The sequence below is a fragment of the Musa acuminata genome, chromosome BXJ3-6 (genome assembly GCF_036884655.1).
Source record: "Musa acuminata AAA Group cultivar baxijiao chromosome BXJ3-6, Cavendish_Baxijiao_AAA, whole genome shotgun sequence".
Classification (NCBI taxonomy): Eukaryota; Viridiplantae; Streptophyta; class Magnoliopsida; order Zingiberales; family Musaceae; genus Musa; species Musa acuminata.
In genome coordinates, this window is record NC_088354.1 from 41899492 (window position 1) to 41918700 (window position 19209).

The 19209-nt window shown below is 40.7% G+C and overlaps 1 protein-coding gene across 6 annotated transcripts; it reads left to right on the forward strand.

The window, feature by feature from the left end:
- The first annotated feature begins 8002 nt into the window (after positions 1 to 8002).
- LOC135640340 (auxin response factor 11-like) lies at positions 8003 to 16748 on the forward strand. Of its 6 annotated transcripts, none has more exons than XM_065154669.1 (16): positions 8003 to 8426; positions 8505 to 8670; positions 8748 to 8847; positions 9012 to 9124; positions 9543 to 9641; positions 9727 to 9783; positions 10931 to 11083; positions 11149 to 11233; positions 11492 to 11582; positions 12249 to 12413; positions 12517 to 12636; positions 13195 to 13270; positions 13374 to 13509; positions 13708 to 15350; positions 15443 to 15633; positions 16333 to 16748. In XM_065154669.1, the coding sequence occupies exons 3-16, from the start codon at positions 8748 to 8750 to the stop codon at positions 16430 to 16432; spliced, it is 3129 nt and encodes a 1042-aa protein (XP_065010741.1). In that variant the 5' UTR covers positions 8003 to 8426; positions 8505 to 8670; the 3' UTR covers positions 16433 to 16748. The 6 variants fall into 6 exon arrangements, with proteins under 6 accessions (XP_065010741.1, XP_065010742.1, XP_065010743.1 ...); XM_065154670.1 differs by having other exon boundaries at positions 8748 to 8838; XM_065154671.1 differs by lacking the exon at positions 9727 to 9783.
- Positions 16749 to 19209: the final 2461 nt, after the last annotated feature.

Genomic DNA, 19209 nt, shown 5'->3' on the forward strand with positions numbered 1-19209 from the left:
TTTTCATAGTGCATTCTATTTAGGTAACATAAAAATTAGTTACCTTGGTGTCGATTTAGACCTTTAGATTGACGATAAGATAGTTCTTTATTACAGAAATAATATATATATATATATATATATATATATATATCTTTCGAGATTAATAAATAAAAAATAATATCTACAAGTAAATTTTGAGCTTTAAACATGATGGGACTTAGACAAGACACACTTAAATCCAAGTTAATGATGAGACACTCATTAAATTCTTATAAATTAATATAACTTATTATTTATTTTTAGTATGGGTTTAAATCTCCGAATGCTATAATAAAGAAGTTTTAGAAGTCAATAAGAATAAAAGAACTACTTTATATTAGGAAATAAGTAAACAAAAGGCCCTCCAACTTTAGGAATCAATTTTATAACAAATTAATTTTTTTATGGACAACATTAATTGTATCCCTGTAAATACAGTGATCTTGGTAATTATCTCTCTGGAATTAAGTTCATGGTGGAAGAATTTCATGCCACGATCAAGGTGGAAGAGTGGGGTGTTCCATCTTACTTGATGGATGATGTATAAAGGAAGCTTTGGATAGAGATTTGATTCTTGTTGAGAAAATTGAGAGGAAAAATGTGAATGATATTAAAGTTTAGATTGACATATGACATGGAATCAATTCTCTGAAAGCTTACAAGCGAGCAACCCAAGTTAGGTGTCGGAGGCACAAAGGATATTGGATGATATTGGCATTGGTTTGAGATGGGTTTGGCTCCAAATTTAATTATTTATGGTACTTCGATAAGCAGATCACTGAACTCATAATGAGCAAATCTATATATTGTGATTCTTCATGCCGTAGCTCGGGAAGGGGTACGATTTGGTTCGATCCTGATAATGTAAGATCGTTCGTGTGGTTATTTGGAAGGAAGGCATCATAGAGAAAAGACGAAGAATTATGACCGTCATCTCCTAGAGTATTTTCTAACGGATCTATAAGGGGCTTATGATCCTTAGTTCTTGCATGGTAGGTCACACCGGAGAGGGGAGTTTCGGTTTGACCCCTCCGAAGTTTAAATCAGCTTTTATGGATAGTTAATTATACCCCCTTGGCTTCTACTTGGGGGTGATTTTTATACCTTTCGTAGGGAGTTGTCTCTCCTGTGTTTGTTGGTGTCCGCCGATATTTCAGGCAAGTAGTTTGTTTGTTTCGGTGCCATTCTCCCAACCCCATGCCTTGCAAGGTTATATCATTGTTGGCAAGTATTGATTCGTGCAGCTCCGAGCAGCATGGATTTGCTGTGTGTCACTTCAGAGCTGGGCTGCATCGGTTCATATGCATCTATTCTTGAATCGATCTGTGTCATTTCGCATTGCTTTGAGATATGTGCGCTACTTTGGCTAGAGTGGCACCACGTGTGATCTGAGGTAGCTGCCAGTTGCGTGGTACCAAAATATCCTCCATTATTTTCTCCCCCCCACAAAGGCGTACCACATGTCTCTTGCAGGGGGATTCAAGATGTATCTTTTATGTGCCTCCCTTAGTGGCTTCCTTGCTTCTTGTTAAAAAAATATGTTAGCTCGGCTAAGGTTCAGATATCGGTTCTTCATGCCAAGTGCATGGCTAGGGAGCGAGTAGGCTTGGTCTAGGTGCAAGCCTTGGGTCTTCATGCTGAGATACATGGCTAGGGAGTGCATAGGCTCGGCCTAGGTATAACCCTCGGGTCTTCACATTGAGTACACAACTAGAGAGTGTGTAGGCTTGGCCTAGGTACAACCCTCGGGTATTCATGTCGAGGTGCATAGCTCAAGAGTACGTAGGCTCGGCCTAGGTATAGCCCTTGGGTCTTCATGCTGAGGTGCATGACTCTAGAGTGCGTAGGCTCAACCGAGGTGTAGCCCTCGGGTCTTTTATGCTGAGATGCACGGCTTGGGAGCACATAGGCTCAGCCAATGTGCAAGTCTCGGGGCATTATACTGAGTGCATAGCTAGGGAGTGTGTAGGCTCGACCTAGGTGCAATCCTCGAGGCTTCTCGTCAAGGGACACAACTAGAGAGTGAGTAGGCTCGGCCTAGGTGCAACCCTGGGTCTTCACACTGAGTGCACAACTAGGTAGTGGATAGGCTCAACCTAAGTGCAGCTATCAAGTCTTCATATCGATGTTCACAGCTCGGGAGCATGTAGGCTCGGCCTAGGTGCATCCCTCTAGTCTTCATGTTGAGATACACGACTCGGGAGCATAGAGGCTCGATCGAGGTGCAACTCTTGGGTCTTCATGTCGAGGTGCACAACTCGAGAGTGCATAGGCTCGATCGAGGTGTAGGCCTCGAGGCTTCATATCGAGTGCACGACTAAGGAGCATATAAGCTCACCTTATGTGTAGTCCTCGAGGCTTCTCATCAAGGTTCATAGTTAGGGAGTATGTAGGCTCGGCCTAGGTGTAGCACTCGGGTTTTCATGTCGAGGTGCATAGGCTTAGTCTAGATGTAGCCCTCGAGTTTTTATGCTGAGGTGCATGGCTCAAGAGCACGTAGGCTCGGCCGAGCTACATCCCTCGAGTCTTCATATCGACATGCATGGCCAGAGAGCACGTAGGCTTAGCCTAGGTGCAACCCTCAAGGCTTCATACCGAGGTGCAGGCCTCGGGTCTTCACACCGAGCGCACAGCTAGGGAGCCCATAGGATTAGCCTAGGTGCAGCCCTTGGGCCTTCACAACGAGTACACAGCTAGGGAGCATGTAGACTCGGCCTAGGTGCAACCCTCGGGTCTTCATACCGAGGTGCATAGCTCGGGAGCACGTAGGCTCGGCCAAGGTGCAGGCCTCATGGCTTCATACCAAGTGTATGGCTAGGGAGTGCATAGGCTTGGCATAGGTGTAGTTCTCAGGGCTTCTTGCTAAGGTGCATGGCTAGAGAGTGCGTAGGCTCGACCTAGGTGCAGCCCTCGAGTCTTTATACCGAGTGCACAGCTAGGGAGCACGTAGGCTCGGCCTAGGTACAGCCCTCAGGTCTTCATGCTAAGGTGCATGGTTCGGGAGCGCATAGGCTCGGCTAAGATGCAGGCCTTGGGATTTCATATTGAGTGCTCGACTATGGAGCACATAGGCTTGGTTAGGTGCAACCCTTAGGTCTTCATGTTGAGGTGCATGGCTCGGAAGTGCATAGGCTTGGCCGAGGTGCAAGCCTTGGGATTTCATACTAAGTGCCTGACTAGGGAGTGCATAGGTTCAGCCTAAGTATAATCCTTGGGGCTTCTCACCGAGGTGCACGGCTAGGGAGCGCATAGGCTCAGCCTAGGTGCAGCCATCGTGGCTTCATGCCGAGATGCATGTCTCGAGAGCTCGTCCTTTTTAACTCTTACTCATCTAAGATGCAGGTCTCGGGGGTCTTCACACTAAGTGCATAGTTAGGGAGCACGTAGGCTTGGCCTAGGTGCAGCCCTCGGGTCTTCTATTTGTTCTGGTAGGCAGGTCATTAATCTTTTCTAGAATTTCTTTCTTATTTGGTTAACTTTTGTTGGGTTGCTAACTTCGATCGTGTGCGGGACAAGGTCACCCATCCTAACTGGTCGAGGGTGAGATATTCAGTTATGGATCTTCACTATAGCTTTTTTGTATATCAAGGAGTGGAGATGCGTCATAGCTCTTCTTCATCGATGTGGTCCAGATTAGCTTGGAGTCCTTCTAATGGATTCTCTTCGAAGTTTTTGACTCATAGGGTCGGAAAGACTATTTTTGGGGGGAGTACTGCCTCAATCTCGAATGCTAGATTGTATGGAGATTATCCTGAGACCATCTTGGAGTAGTCCATGATGCCCATAGAATGTTTGAGAGTTTGTTAACCCAAGTGTTATGAGCTCCATCTACCCGCTTCTTTAGTTCTTCAAGTATGGCTCGATTGGTCACCTCTGTTAAGTCGTTGGTCTGGAGATGTGCTACTAAACTAAATCTCAACTGGATCCCGTAGAATTTGTAGAAGTCCTTGAACTTGGGATTGTTGAACTGGGTTCTGTTGTTGGTGATGATTGCCCTCGGTATGTCAAATCGTGTGATTATGTTCCTCTATATGAATCCCTCTACTTATTTCTCTATGATGGATGCTAGTGGTTTATCTTCCACCTATTTTATGAAATAATCAACCCCAACTATAAGAAATCTTCGTTGTCCTGATACGAGGGGAAAAGGGCTAAGGAAATTGATTCTCCATTATGCGAAGGGCTAGACACTGTCAATTAGAGTCAAAGGGATCGCGGGTTGATGTTGTATCTGGGCGTGCATTTGGCATTGTGGGCATCATTGGATGTAGGTTATGACATCCCACCACATGATCAGCTAATAATAGCCTTACCTGAGGATTTTGAAGGCCAAGGTTCATCCACTGATATGCGTAGGGAAGCGAAATCTGGGGTGACATCACATGCACAGTGAAAAAACAGAAACAAAAATCATAGATTTCCATAAAAAAATAGTCTCTTGTCATTGTACGAAGATTGGTGTGTAAAAACTCACGAAACCAAAAAATTATGCATACAAAAAAAATTATGTTATATAGAGAGATCGTATATTCTAGAATTCATATGGATCTGTGGGAGAGGATGAAGGAGGTCAACTGTCCTCCTCTCTAGCAGTGATTCACATGACAAAGGCCGTGAAGACGCTCCTCAAATCATTGCCCAAATCTCTTCTTCACATGCGCCACGCAATCAAGAAGGAGCTGCCCCTTCTTACTGTCCACATGCTACAAATAGAGGCTGCTGGTTGAGGAGGAGAAAAGAATAAGAGGAAGCAGTAAAAAAGCCTAGCCAATGGGTGGTAGGAAACATCCGACACATCAAGGCGTCGAATGTATCTTACTGGGCTATCTAGGCTCGAAAGATAATGACAAGCTTCGTTGGATTAGAACCGCTATCATAGGCCTCTACTGTCGGGAGGCGAAAGTTGAGTGGGATAAGCTTTTCTCGAATTTCTTGAACGAAGGGGGACCCTCCCGAGGCACTTTCCTTATGATCCTCCTTGGTCTTGTGGATCTCTTTGGACCTCATCTAGGTGCCAATTTACCAGCCACCATTAAGCCTACAGTAAGTCATCTGTCGAGTTGGACAACAGTGTTCGCTTCTAGAAAAATCGGGATGATACGTTAGTATGGAGGGGCACTGCATCCTGTTGTTGGTCTTGAGTCTCCTGGTTACTCCTCGATCAAAGCATCGACATCAGGAACCATAGGTGGTCGACCATCCGGGCTAGTGTTGTGCACCATAAGGACAAAGGTGGTTTGGGTCGCGGGCGACGATTATGGGAGAGGAGTTGCTTGCTGGGCTAATTGGGGTACGAGGGGTGCAATATTTTGTATCATCCCTGCATGGCGCTTGCACTTGGTGATAAGGCTAAGGAATGCCTCAACGGGCACTACCATCTGTCCCATGACAGTCCCAGGAGGTGAGCACCTAGGGTAGTTGAATAAACGCAAATAGCACGTAGGGGTATGAGCTGAGTCATTTTCGTCCATCTATGAGGGAATGGTCGGTTGCCCTCTGAGGCCAAAAGAGGAGTGAGCGGGTGCCTCTTCATTGGGGCATTTGTTGAGGTTGTTCGTTGGTGGATGCTCTTGCGACATCGGACCCTTCCTTTAGCGCTAAAATATTGTGGTCCTTTATGCCGTGACTTAAGAATCAGCACAGTTTAGTTCGATCCCAATTATGCGAGGGCATCCACGTGGTCGCTCAGAGGGATGAATGGAGAGGGAACAAAGGATCGGGGCTGGTGTCTCCTGGTCGACTCGAAATACAGCTAAGGTTATCTCGAGTTTTTACACAACATGTCAATGTCAGGAAGGGGGATTCCTAGCTCAACCCCTCCGAAGCTTAAGTCGGTTGTTTGAGAGTAATGATCAATGTCTCTAGTATATGCTTGGGGGTGGCGTTTTGTACCTCTCGTCGAAGGTTAGTGTTGCGCGGACTGTTAATGACCATCGACATTCCAAGCGATCGATTCGTTTGCTTCGTTCGCTTCGGATGGCATGAGCCAACTATTCCGATTCTACATCACACGGCGCTGTCTTACTTGATTTTGGGTGCCACTTCATATAGTCTCAGGTGGTGTACTTATTACTGAGTCTGTTGTGTCATTTCAAGATACAGGTAATTGCGTTGCTTTTAAATGTGTACATGAGATTCGGAGGTACCACATTGGTTTTGAGATGGCTGTCCTTGTTAAAATATCCCCTTTCATTGCAATGGTAAGCAGATCACTGAACTTAGTGAACGAAATCATCGAAGTATATGGAACTTCCTACCCTCATGTGACAAACTCTTGTTCCTTCACCTTTCAAGAAGAGGATCGTGTGTTGTATGACGGTACATGCAGCGAAGCCAAAATAGTAGATGAACATGAATGGTGGAATCATAAACGTTGAGATACTTTTGGATTGAAGACCAAAGGAAAGGAAAGGAAAGGCAAGAGAAAGGGAAATAAACAATGGCTCCTGTTCTCTTGCCTTTTGATCATTACTAGCATCAGTATCAGCATCATCATTGTGGTGTCATCATCTCCAGTCGAAAAGAGAAATGGGGGAGTGGACCTCTCTCTTGGTGGTGGATTACTGTTTTCCTCTCTCTCCAGCATCGAATCAGAATCAGGAGGAAGCGTCAACAAGAGTGAGTTTCCTCTTTCTCCATTAATCTTTGGAGTTTAGAGATCTCATCGCTGCAAACTGGTACTTAAAACAGGCTGTTGTTGGAAAGGGACGACAGGTCGCGCCTAATCTCGTCTACTCCAGCCGGACTCGCATCCCTTTCCACCACCACGCACACCACCGCCCGCGCGTGCTCTTCGATCGCCGCGCCGTGATCGGGGCCGTCCGCTGTCGTCATCGTCGGTGGCGGATGCGGACGCATGCACGCATTGCATGGGACAAGAGCGCAGGCCCCATGACAAAAAGGACGAGACGTAGTCAAAAAGTGCCGCATAGACATAGCTTCTCCCAACCAATTCCATCCCACATATTGGACTCTCTCTCTCTCTCGCACACACGCCAAAAGAGCAGGGTGGTGCCTGCCTTTTCCTCGCATCCGCATTGTTGCCTTTGGTGACGTCCGGGAGAGACCATGATGAGAGAAACAAAGGTGGAGGAAGGAGGGGAGAGAGAGAGAGCGGAGATGTACTCTTTCTCCCTTCTTTTGCGTCTTTGGTCTCCGGGGTTGACGTCACAAAGGAGAACCTGTCGCGTGTGCAGCGAGCAGCGTCGCAGCATTCCCTGGAGCGATGGGATTTCTCAAGGACCCGCGGCCGCTGTGTGGATCCGCGGCCGCTGTCGATGGCATCGCGAGCCTCATCCAATGCGCAATGCTTTGCTTCAGGGCCGGAGTTCCCTCGAAGAACCATTCATGGAGACTTGGAAGAACCTTGCTTTCTTTGAGGTGCACTGATCGTTCTGTCAAAGCTACTCTTCTCAATACGATCGACAACCTAAGTAGTAATTGCGTCATCTGCGTCCGAGTGATGAGCGAGGAGAGATGAGCAAATACAATAATTAGCAGCCCTCTCTCCGACAGAACTCTGCTTTTGTTCCTCCTCGGATTTTTAATGGTAACAGTGCTTTGTTTCACTCTCGCTGCTGTGCTGCGGCTGCAGCAACAACGATTCTGCCACAGTCCCCTGTTTCCCTGTAGCGCTCGTCTATCCCTGCCTCACCTCCTAAAGCTGCTACAAAACCCAGCAGACCATACCATACCATACCATGAGAAAGAGAAGTTGCTGCGGTAAAACAACAGGATAAAGAAAGAAAACGCATCAGGGTGGGACATGATAGAGACGAAGGGATCCATCGACGAGTACCGATGAACAGAAGAGTGGAAAGAGAAAGAGGCAGGGATTTGGATTCGCTAATGCGATTTGGATTCGCTAATCCTATTTGAAGCCAGGAAAAAGGTAAGAAAAGGGTGTTTGGGGGGGGGGGAGGGGGGGGAGAGAGAGAGAGAGAGAGAGAGGGGTGAATCATGGCGTCTTCCATCATCGAAAGGTCGGTATCTTTATGGCGAAAAGAGAGAATAAAAAGATAAAAAGGAGTGCCCCGAATTCGACTACTCATTGCAAATGCTGCGACAGTTTGGCGTGCTTCTTTGGTTGCCAACAAAAAATTCGACCTTTTTCTACAGCAGCTGGTGGCCCTCCTCTTCCTCCTCCATTCCTTCCCCTCCGACGACGACCATCAGAGGCCCACGTCTCTCCCTTTCACTCGCTCTATTTTTATCTTCCGCCGCAGCTTTATAAGCCGACCCACTGGAAACAGGTCTTGGTTCTTAGCGCTGTGGCTGTAATCGTTTTATTCTTTCTGCCTGAACTCGACAATTTGGTCTCTTGTTACTTTGGCTTCTCCGGATTGAACGATTCTGGGATATCATTTCGTTTTCTGCTGGCTGGACGCACGGCTCTATGCTCAGAAGTTGGTGCTTTTTGAATAAAGATGAGATTTTTCTGCTTAAAGATTGGATTTTGATGCTACATGTTTTGTCCTGCCAAGGTGGATAGTGCTGACGCCCCGAAGATGCTTCCTTCCACGAAATAAAAGCAATACGCTTGAAGATGTAAATTTGGTGCTCCTGAAGCAATCTCTTCCAAATGCTGATACTGTTACAGGATATTTGAAGAGAGGTTCTTGGTTGCAGCATGAAGATACTTCTCTTTTGGTGAGAGCTTGTTGTTGAGCTTTCTTTCTTCAGATTTTTCTCAAGAGAAGTTGAGCTCCTAACATTGCTGGTTAAAGATGTCCTCCATCCAAGAAAACGTCGGACCTGTCGGTCTAAATAGCGCTGCAGTGCTGCAAGATGAGATGAAGCTCTTGGGGGAAGCTCCGAGTATGTCAAGTTAGTAATTTGCTTCTTGATTACACTTTTGCTTGATGATGTTCATCTTGCATTTCTGTAATGTTTGATAGAAATATATATATTATTTGCTTCATTTTTTTTTTTTCTGGTTCTTCATTCAATCGTCAGTGAGTTGATGAGAATTAGCTTGGTTTTATTTGTAGGTGGAAGGAAGGTGATAAATTCTGAGCTTTGGCATGCTTGCGCTGGATCATTCGTATCGTTGCCTCAACCCGGCAGCCTAGTGTACTATTTCCCACAGGGGCACAGCGAGCAGGTCCCTGTATTGCTCATCTTGTCGTATACTGTGGATACAACATGATTCTTGACTTGTCCTGGTATTGTTTTCCCTAGAGAGAACCTAATACAGAATCTTTGGCAGCAAAATTTCATAAGTAAAATCTGCTAATAAAAGCAGACTCAACATATCTTCTCATGTTGATGATTAGTTGTACTTTGACCTACGTTCTTATCTGTGTAGCCATTTGGGTTGAGAATGTTAGATAAGAAAATTTGGTAGCATGGTTCTAGGCTCTAAACATTTCACAATTGATGAAACATTTGTGATGCCAGCATGGTAAAGGTCACAACTGATCCTGGGTTTTGGAGCTACATAAATATATTGATTAAGTAGTCCTACATCATCAGACCTTTTCGTTCTTCAATTTATTGATTATCTTCTGGCTTCCTTTCAGGTTACTGCTTCGACTAGAAAAATAGCAAACTCACAAATCCCTGCCTACACTGATCTTCCATCTCAGTTGATGTGCCAGGTTCATAATGTTGCACTTCATGTAAGTAAAATTCTAGGTGATTTTGGTTTTCTACTGTCTTTTTATGAGAATAGTTATTTTTTTTTTGTTTGGTACACATCTCCAGGCTGACAAGGAGACTGATGAGATCTATGCTCAGATGACCCTTCAGCCAGTAAACTCTGTAATGTTTTCATTTTACTTTATTGAATGACATATTGTGATCCATGTGGCCCCATTTAGGAATCAGATTTTTATCAAAGCCATGACATCATTTCAATGATCATGCCTAGACTGCCATTATGTTGCTTTAGAAATAAGTAGAAATCTAGTTATATTAATTTCTTTGTTGATTGATGGTTTCCTTGGTTTATGGAGATTCATTAGCAACCTATGGCAATTCTACTTTGTCCATATGTTAATTAGTATTGCTAAGTTGGTAATGCAAGAACCTTTGGGAATAAATCAAATTGTGTTGCAGCTTCTCCTTTTTTGTTAGATAGTTTTATTACAACTCATTTTTATTATGAGACGATGAAACTATAAGAGTGCAACAATAGATGTGCATTTGTAAATTCCTATTAGTGTTCTCTAAAGCTTAGTGTTGAACACAGATGGTTTTTAGGTGGACAAGATTAGACCTGAGTGCTCTGTAGTAATATGCAAGATTGCTGTTGCAGTCCGGAAATTCATCAAAACCAAGGTAGGCAATACCGAATGATACCGTCCAGTACGGGCGGTATGTACCGGTCCGACGACATACCGGTACGCGGATTGTCCACTACCGGGCAGAATGAAAAATAATAATAAAATAATATATTTATATTTATATATAAATATTTTAGAAAAAGGCGACATTCGGCGACGTCGCCGAGGCGCCTATTTCGGATTTTTTATATATATATATTTATATATTTAAATAAACGAGGCGACGTCGCCTTTTAAATAATATATATATATATATATATATATATATATATATATATATATATATATATATATATATATATATATATATATATATATATATATATATATACCCCGAGCGGTATACCGCTCAGTATACCATTTTGTATCGTAACAAGCGAACGTCGAAATGCCGGTACGGTACGGTATTGCGAACCTTGATCAAAATTATTATGTATAGATGACGACATAAAAAATGAAAGATTAAAATATATTTTTAGAGTTATTTAGTCTAAGAGAGGTTTCCCATTAACTATTGTTTCCTTTTTTCCTTTCACCAAAGTGATGTCCTTATGTTTTTAAAGTTGTTTAGTCTAAGAGAGTTATTAACTACTGTGGTGCTCAGTTTCCCTTTCTCCTTTCAGGAAAGTGATGTTCTTCATATTCCGGATCTTGGTCATACTAAATGTAAGCACCCAACTGAAATATTTTGTAAGATTTTGACTGCAAGTGATACTAGCACACATGGTGGATTCTCCGTACCTCGAAGAGCTGCTGAAAAGCTATTTCCACAATTGGTGAGGAGTATATTTTGTGCTCACTTTCTATTGGATATGCCCATAAACTTTCTTGTATTTTCCAGGATTATTCAATGCAACCTCCAAATCAGGAGCTTATTGTCAGAGATTTGCATGATAACCTGTGGACATTCCGGCACATCTATCGAGGTATGAGTCTAGGCATATTTGAGGTTCTTATAGCATCTATATTTTCGAATAAATTTGATAAAAAAAATAATTGTCTCATCTGGGGATATTTTTTGTAGAAATTGAAAAAAATGGTTTATGCAGGAATATCCTGCAATGTTGTGTCCCTAGTTGTTGTGCTCACTCACTGATAAGCATTTTCTTTCACCATGCTGCTTTCATTTTTAGTATTGATTTTTTAGCACTTCATGTAACAGAGTCCTTGTATTATCTTTCCAGGACAGCCAAAGAGACACCTTTTGACAACCGGATGGAGTTTGTTTGTGGGTGCAAAAAGGCTTAAAGCTGGTGATTCCATACTGTTTATTAGGTAAAATGGCAGAACAAGAGAAATTAGTTTCACGATTTTATTCTGGAACTTCCATTTTCAAACTAAGGAACATGAGAACTACTGAATGATGGTTCTTTTATTTGCATAATTGATGTATTCTACAAGTTCATGGAAGATGTAGTTTGGAAATGATATAGCCGGTGTTCAGGTTTAAAAAATGTTGTTAATGAAAGTCTCAAGGGATAGTTTTCTTGGTTTCTATTAAATTTCTCTGTTCTCTTTCTCTGCAAGCAGTTAACAAATTAGATGATGGAGCGCTATCTTTTAGGAAATCTTGTAGGCTCAAAAATTATTTTTCCAGAGACTTCCCATTATTTTTCTACTTTGGAGATGTATTATGTGGATTTTCTTCCCTGAATTATGTTATTGAGAAATCATGTGTGTCTATGATTCTTCAAGAAGCAACCGATAAAGAAGCTTCCTTAAATCATGTGGTTTCTCTTCCTTAACTAGAAGCTATTTTGCTTGGAGTTAATTTGATTTGAATAATTGAAGGATTTGGGGATCAGTTGATGTATATATCTGCACATTATCAGTTGCTTTTCTGGACCAGTCTGATAACTTTAAATACAAAAGAAAATCTCTAAGGAGAAAGGACAAACTCTGTTCATTTCCAGAAACCAATGAAACATGTGGTATGTACAGGGATGAGAAGTCACAGCTACTCTTGGGCATCAGACGTGCCTTCCGTAAGCAAATAGCCCAGCCGTCATCTGTACTCTCCACAGATAGTATGCATATTGGTGTCCTTGCTGCAGCAGCTCATGCTACATCAAGTAGGAGCCCATTCACTGTATACTATAATCCTAGGTGCATTGTCTTCCTCTTTCTTGTTTGATTGACATGTATTATAAAATTGAGCTACCTCTACTTATCATTCTTAGATATTTATGTTTCTTTCTATTTGCTTCAGAGCATGTCCTTCAGACTTTGTAATTCCTTTAACCAAGTACCATAAAGCAGCATATACCCAAGTACCAATTGGGATGAGATTTGGCATGATGATTGAAACTGAGGAGTCAAGCAAACGCAGGTCCTCTTTCTGTCATCACTTCCTAGACTTACTTTTCTTTTTGTTGTCATTCATGCATTGCAATTGTTCTATGGGATCAAATGTAGCTGCATTCCTAGTGCTTGACCTCAATGACATAGATAAGAATATGTTCGAGTCAGATCTCCATATACTTTAATTTGAAGTATGTGTATGTACTTACAAGTTCTGTAAATTTATGTGTTTGCATAGTTTTTGTACATTCACATGTGTTTGCATTACAATAGAGATAATAATATATGTCTCTGTTTTGTTATGCATTCATTTGTATGTATTCATGCACGAACTCTGTGCATTGATGCACAGATGACTTTGCTAGCACAGGCGTGGTGCAAGGACATATACATGGTGCATCAAGACAAGTACAAGCTCTATCTATGTGAAAACTTGTGTCATGCTACCTAAATATGCTCGACATTAGCAATTCTGTTGCTTATGTTCTATAAATTCACCAGACTCATTATGTAGCTTCTACAAATATGTATATATATATTTAAACATGATGTAACATTGTATGACTTGTGTTGGTTGTTCTTGTAGATACATGGGCACAATTGTAGGTATCAGTGACTGTGATCCAGTAAAATGGCCTAATTCAAAGTGGCGAAACCTGCAAGTGAGTCAGCTCTTGCTCATTGATGTACAAGAAATTTACTGTTGACAATCTGAATGATGAAATTCTCCTTCTGGACTAATTTCTTGTTTCCTACAATTTTCAGGTGGAATGGGATGAACATGGTTATGGAGAGAGACCTGATAGAGTCAGCTTATGGGAAATTGAAACCCCGGAAAGTCTTTTTGCTTTTCCTAGTATAACATCAAGTTTAAAAAGACAATGTCTTCCTGGATATGTAGGTAAGTGTGTTTTTCTTCATATTATTTGGAAGCACTGATCTCCTTTTTGTCTTTCTGGTTGGCAAGCTTCGGTGATAAATATATCTATTATCATATCGACTTCTTATTGATCCCATAGATGGTAGCACAACTAATTATCACAGAAGACAATATGAGTTTGGTTTTGCACAATCCTGATTATCTTGGTTATGTTTGCAGGTCCTGCAATAAACATTCAGTTTGGAAATTTGAAACCATTTCCAAAGCCAGCCAAAAATGGGAATCCAAACTCGGAGCATTTAATTGCTGGTGTAGGGTCAGAAAATCTTCTAAATATTCTTAATAAACCTACTAGCCATGATGGTCTACTTGGATGTCATCAGTCCATATACTCCAGTATTTTGCAGAATGTTAGAAGTGGTGAAATTTCTAGAAACTTCTCCTTAACTATGCCAACATTCCATACAATGGGAAATTCTACCCACCAGGTAATAGTCTCCACAGCAGCAATGCAACAGAAACAGCATCTCTCTCCACAGCGATGTATGGTTCCATTGGGAGATGTTATGCCACAAGAACAGAGGCATTATTTAGTGCCCCAGGGTGTTGAATTAGATTCTGCATCAAGGACACATGTAAACTCACAAGTATCAGGTAGTGATGAAGTTTCCCCAGCAGAGCCTGAACAAAAATTTCAAGATCATAACACAGGAAACGAGAATGGAATCAACCTACGGAGGACTGAAAATGCATCATTAGATGAATCCAGTGCTCAGCAATCAGAGATGGATTCTGTGGTGTTGCCAATTGATCCGAATAAGCAATCAGATGATATGATTAAAACAATTTCTCATGACATACTGGCAGAAAATCTGGACCAATTGCCAAACCATCAAAATGTTGAAAGTTTTACTAGCCCATTTGATCATGATAACATTGCAGATCAAATATCCGTGAAGCAAGGGCTACAAGTGAAGGTACAAGGTCATCGCAAAATTGTTCGGCAGCAAAGTGATCCGACTGGGGCACAGTCACCTGGGTTAGAAGCAACACAGTCGTCAGATGTGTGTAATTTAAATAACTTGCTTCCGTGTCAAGACTACTTGCATCATAACTTGGATCATGATGAATGGATACCACAGCATTCATGTCTTCAGTCCTTCATGAGCTCATCAAGGACACCAGAAGTTCCCTGTATCAATGGTAAGCCAGATTCATTATATCTCTCTGCAGCCGAAAATGCTGCAACTTTTACTTCTGATATATCTTCTCTAGCAAAACCTCACAGCTTTGAACCCATAGAGACATATCAGCTATCATGCATTTCAGATTCAGACACGGGGCAGCACTGCACAACTAATATTCAAGAATATTTAGGCACTCAGTTGAACTCATTAGATGATGAGCTGCTTGTCCAAGGCATCCTTTCGTCTGAGGTTCACAACATAGATGTTCAAGGACATTGCTGTGTCTTGCAGGGTATGCCCAATTCATGTGGGACAATGGACTTGTCGGAGGAGAGTAATACCCAAAGTGAGACAATTGGCAATCTCCATCTTGACCCTAGCAACGAAAGCATGGATATGGGTCTGATTCCAAGTGTGACTATAGAAGGCCTCAGTTCCATAGGATCTTCCAAGTTTCGTATAGCTTCAGTGATGCCAGTCTGCATTTTCAATTCAAATCAGGAACAGATGTCTAAAATTACTTCAATGAGATTGACAGACTCGGAATCCTCTTTACAAGACATCCCTGACTGCTCTGCTGGTACATCATCTGGTAGTATAGCTGCAAATGATTACAGGTTATACCGAGGTTCCAGGAAGCAAGTGTGTCAACAACCTTTAAGAACATACACTAAGGTGGAATATTGGCTTCTGAAATTGAACTTACACAAGAACAAACAAATAGACTTGTCTTTGAACTAACAAGTATTGCAACCTATGTTGAACAGGTTCAAAAGCTAGGATCTGTTGGAAGATCGATTGATGTGACACGCTTTAGCAATTACCATGAATTGAGATCTGCAGTGGCCTGCATGTTTGGGTTAGAGGGACAGCTGGATGATGCACGAGGCTCAGAATGGAAACTTGTTTATGTGGATTATGAAAACGATGTTCTTCTGGTTGGGGATGATCCATGGGAGTGAGTGCACTTTCCTTTTTCTTTCTCATGCAATTGCTTTGATTCAATAATATCCCTGACAGGCCATTAAATTAACCGATGTTTCTGGCAAATGCAACTTTTCTGAAATATGTTTTAGTAACATTATTTTGCTCCACATCCTAAATTGTAAGTGCACCTATGCTATCTAAATCTATGATTGTGTGGTCAACCCATAACAAAGCAAAATTGATACTGCAGATCGTAGAGTGGTAGGTTCCATATGTTCACTCTTACACTTAACCGATTAAAGTTATTTATCTTCCGGACATATTTGCTTGAGTTGCGTACCCATGTTGACTTACTGAGTTTGATGTTTTTCCCTCGTCTGGATTTCTTTTGACGTTAAAGTGATTAAGAGTAGAACAAATTTCAGACGCTGTTCCCTGATGATCTCGAACCATGATTTTGTTATTATATATGGGAGCATACATGATTATCTACACAGTGTTTTTTATTGTTCAGTTTAAATGTTTCTTGGGTACATATCAAGCATTATTTTTGATGTCTGGTGCTTTTAATTGGTCAAGCGGATATCAAGTCTATCATGACTTCATGTTCTGTACATAAAATATCCTCCCCATGGAATGATTTAGTGTAGGTCATATCATCTCTTTCGTCAATTATTAAACAAACGATTGCTTATATCATGCAAATGTTGTCCCATGCACTTGCTTGCAGAGAATTCATAAACTGTGTCAGATGCATCAGAATTTTATCGGCTTCTGAAGTACAACAGATGAGCCAGGAGGGCATGCAGGTGATGGAAGGACTTGTATAAACCATCAATGAAAGTCTAAGAAATTCCGTACCATTCTCAGGATGATGAAGCGAACTTCCGTAAAGCTACCATGATCTTATGTTTGCGAGCGAACTTTTCAGAATTTCAGCTTGTATATATATTTTACTTCTTTTTAAACTAAGGTTATGAAAGCTTATTGAGATGAGGCATAAATCTCACCATCACTATAAGGACATAAAATGAAGTTGGTAGTGTGAGGAATGAGACCTGGGCATAGCTCGGTCACGGTTTGTTGAAGTAGTGGTTTCCCATTGTTCTATTCTAGCAAAGAAAAGAAAAGATTACATTGAAAGAACATTTGGTGTCAAGTTTGGATGTCCATGTAGCTATAGGGTTTGTATTCCATTTTGCTTATAGTTATTAGCTGCAAATTGGTGTTTGTGATTAGTGGTGCTGATGGTATTACTTTGGAAATTAGCTGCCTCTTAACATTTTCTATTTTTATCATATAATGAAATATAGTTTCAGCAAGTACATAAAAGAGTGACACAGGAATCTGCTTGTGTTGTTGCTGAAGGATCCTGTGAACCTTTTAACCACTAAGCATGCATGTAGATGTTCCACGGTTCTATCTCTTGTGTATCCTAGGGGTCAATGTTGAATTGAGGTTTTGATGTCGGTGACAACTGAACCAATCCGATTTAGTTCGATCCCGTGTGCCCAAGAAACTCAATTGGAGTTGAGAGAGCTCTTAGATGTTCAATCAAATATCAACCTATATAAAGATTAAGGTCGAGTGGGATTTTCGTTGTGATCCTTTTGATTCTTTAACCAATCCCGAAACAACAAGTGAGAATTTTGATTAAAACATTAACTGAATTCGATTATCATTTATCAATAACTTTTATGATATATACCTTTGATTAAAACATTAACTGAATTTGATTATCATTTATCGATAACTTCTTTTATGATATGTATTGTTCGCTCCGAGTGGTACTGTATGATATTGTAAACAAGTAAATAGTATAATATCTACTTGTTTGATATTGTAAATAAGTAGATAGTATATATCTACTTGTTTGCGAATAAAAAAGGTTTTACAACCTTATGTAGTTTTCTCGCATAAGTTACATATTCAAGATTCCACACATTTATCAATTGAATGATTTATTATTTGCAATGATGCGTTTCAATCATTTTATTGCATACAAAATTAGCTACCCAGAATTATGTTCTTGGCATATGAGACTAATCAAATATATGATACATTTCTTGTTGCTTTCACCATTAGACATTTTTATAACAATAATTTTCACTAGATAACCAAATTTTACTATCATAAGATACCTTATTCCTTTCATATGGTGTTGGTCCTTTCCATCTCCTATGTTAACTAGGATGCAGTCTACTATGATATGCATTATAGATACGTTATTTTTCTTAATATGGAGTACAGGACTTCTTTCTTCAAATCATGGTAAGCTACTCTAGATCAAACTTCATTTTGGTTGACTGTGTGTATACATGTATATATATGCCTCACATTAAACTAATACTTTAATCATTTTCAATCTTCTGTTTCTTTTAGATCCACTCAAATATCACCAAAACCAAAAGGATCTTTTTACCGTGCATGGGCTAGACATTGGTAACAATGATATCACCCAAAATTCCTACAAAAAATGAGGAGAGGTAGAATTGTCACCAGCAGATCCATAGGCTCACCAACTTCTATGATATAGATTGTGTATACATATGGAATGTATATGCATGTCCAATAGTGCATAATTTGGAATAGGTTTTTCTTATGTATAACGAGTCCATTCTTGATCGGTGTATTTAGATGGCAGATCCTTTTATTCGAACTTTCATCTCAATGTAAATTTGGATGAAAGATAAGGTTTCTCTCACATTTTAGATGGCTTGATTCGTAATATACGATAGTAAATTATGAATGGTCTATGTTGTAGATTAGTCAAACCCCAATCTATTCAGAATTATTATGACAGTGGCCCTAGCCATCTATAGTGAAACATGTCCGCTGTTTATAGAACTAGTTCCAAAGAGGTTACATTAATATGGTATTTGGACAAGGAGGTTGCATTAATGTGATATTTGGACAAGGAAACATTTACCAACTAGGATAAGAAAGTCAAGACTCTAAAAAACAGAGCACTATGCTCAGCTTAAAGCACCACTTTCTTTGTTCCTTTTTTTTTTTTGGTAAAATTAACATGATATAATAAAAATTAATGCCAAAGAGGAGGCATTACCTTACTAAGACATCAACACAAACCAATATTCTAGAAGATTACAAGTGTGGTCTTAGCAAAAGAGGCACAGCAAAATCAATGTCTATAGTAATTGCAACAGGAATAGCTGAATTTTATGTTAAGAAAATCAGCAACAGTTATGCTGTTGCATTGGAAAATCAGCAACGGTTATGCTGTTGCACTGCCAATGCTGGAGAGAGGAGAGAAAGTTATCATTTCATCTTTTTTACAGAGATATTTATTTATTTATATCTTATTTCAATATCATATTTTCTACTTCTGAAGGTTTATCATGTCTTTTTTTTTTTTGAAATGCTTATGTGAGGTCTAGATCAAGTAAAGCATACAACACAGTTTAGATCAATATTAAAAAAATGACATTAAGGTCAAACACAAGGCCCATCACCAACTATTATATTTCACGAATAATTATCCTTGTCAGAAGCCTCTATGGATATAATAGATGTTTTGCCACATAACAATGTACTCCATTTAGTATTCAGACGTTAGCACAAAAAGACATTAGCATAGCTTTAGAGC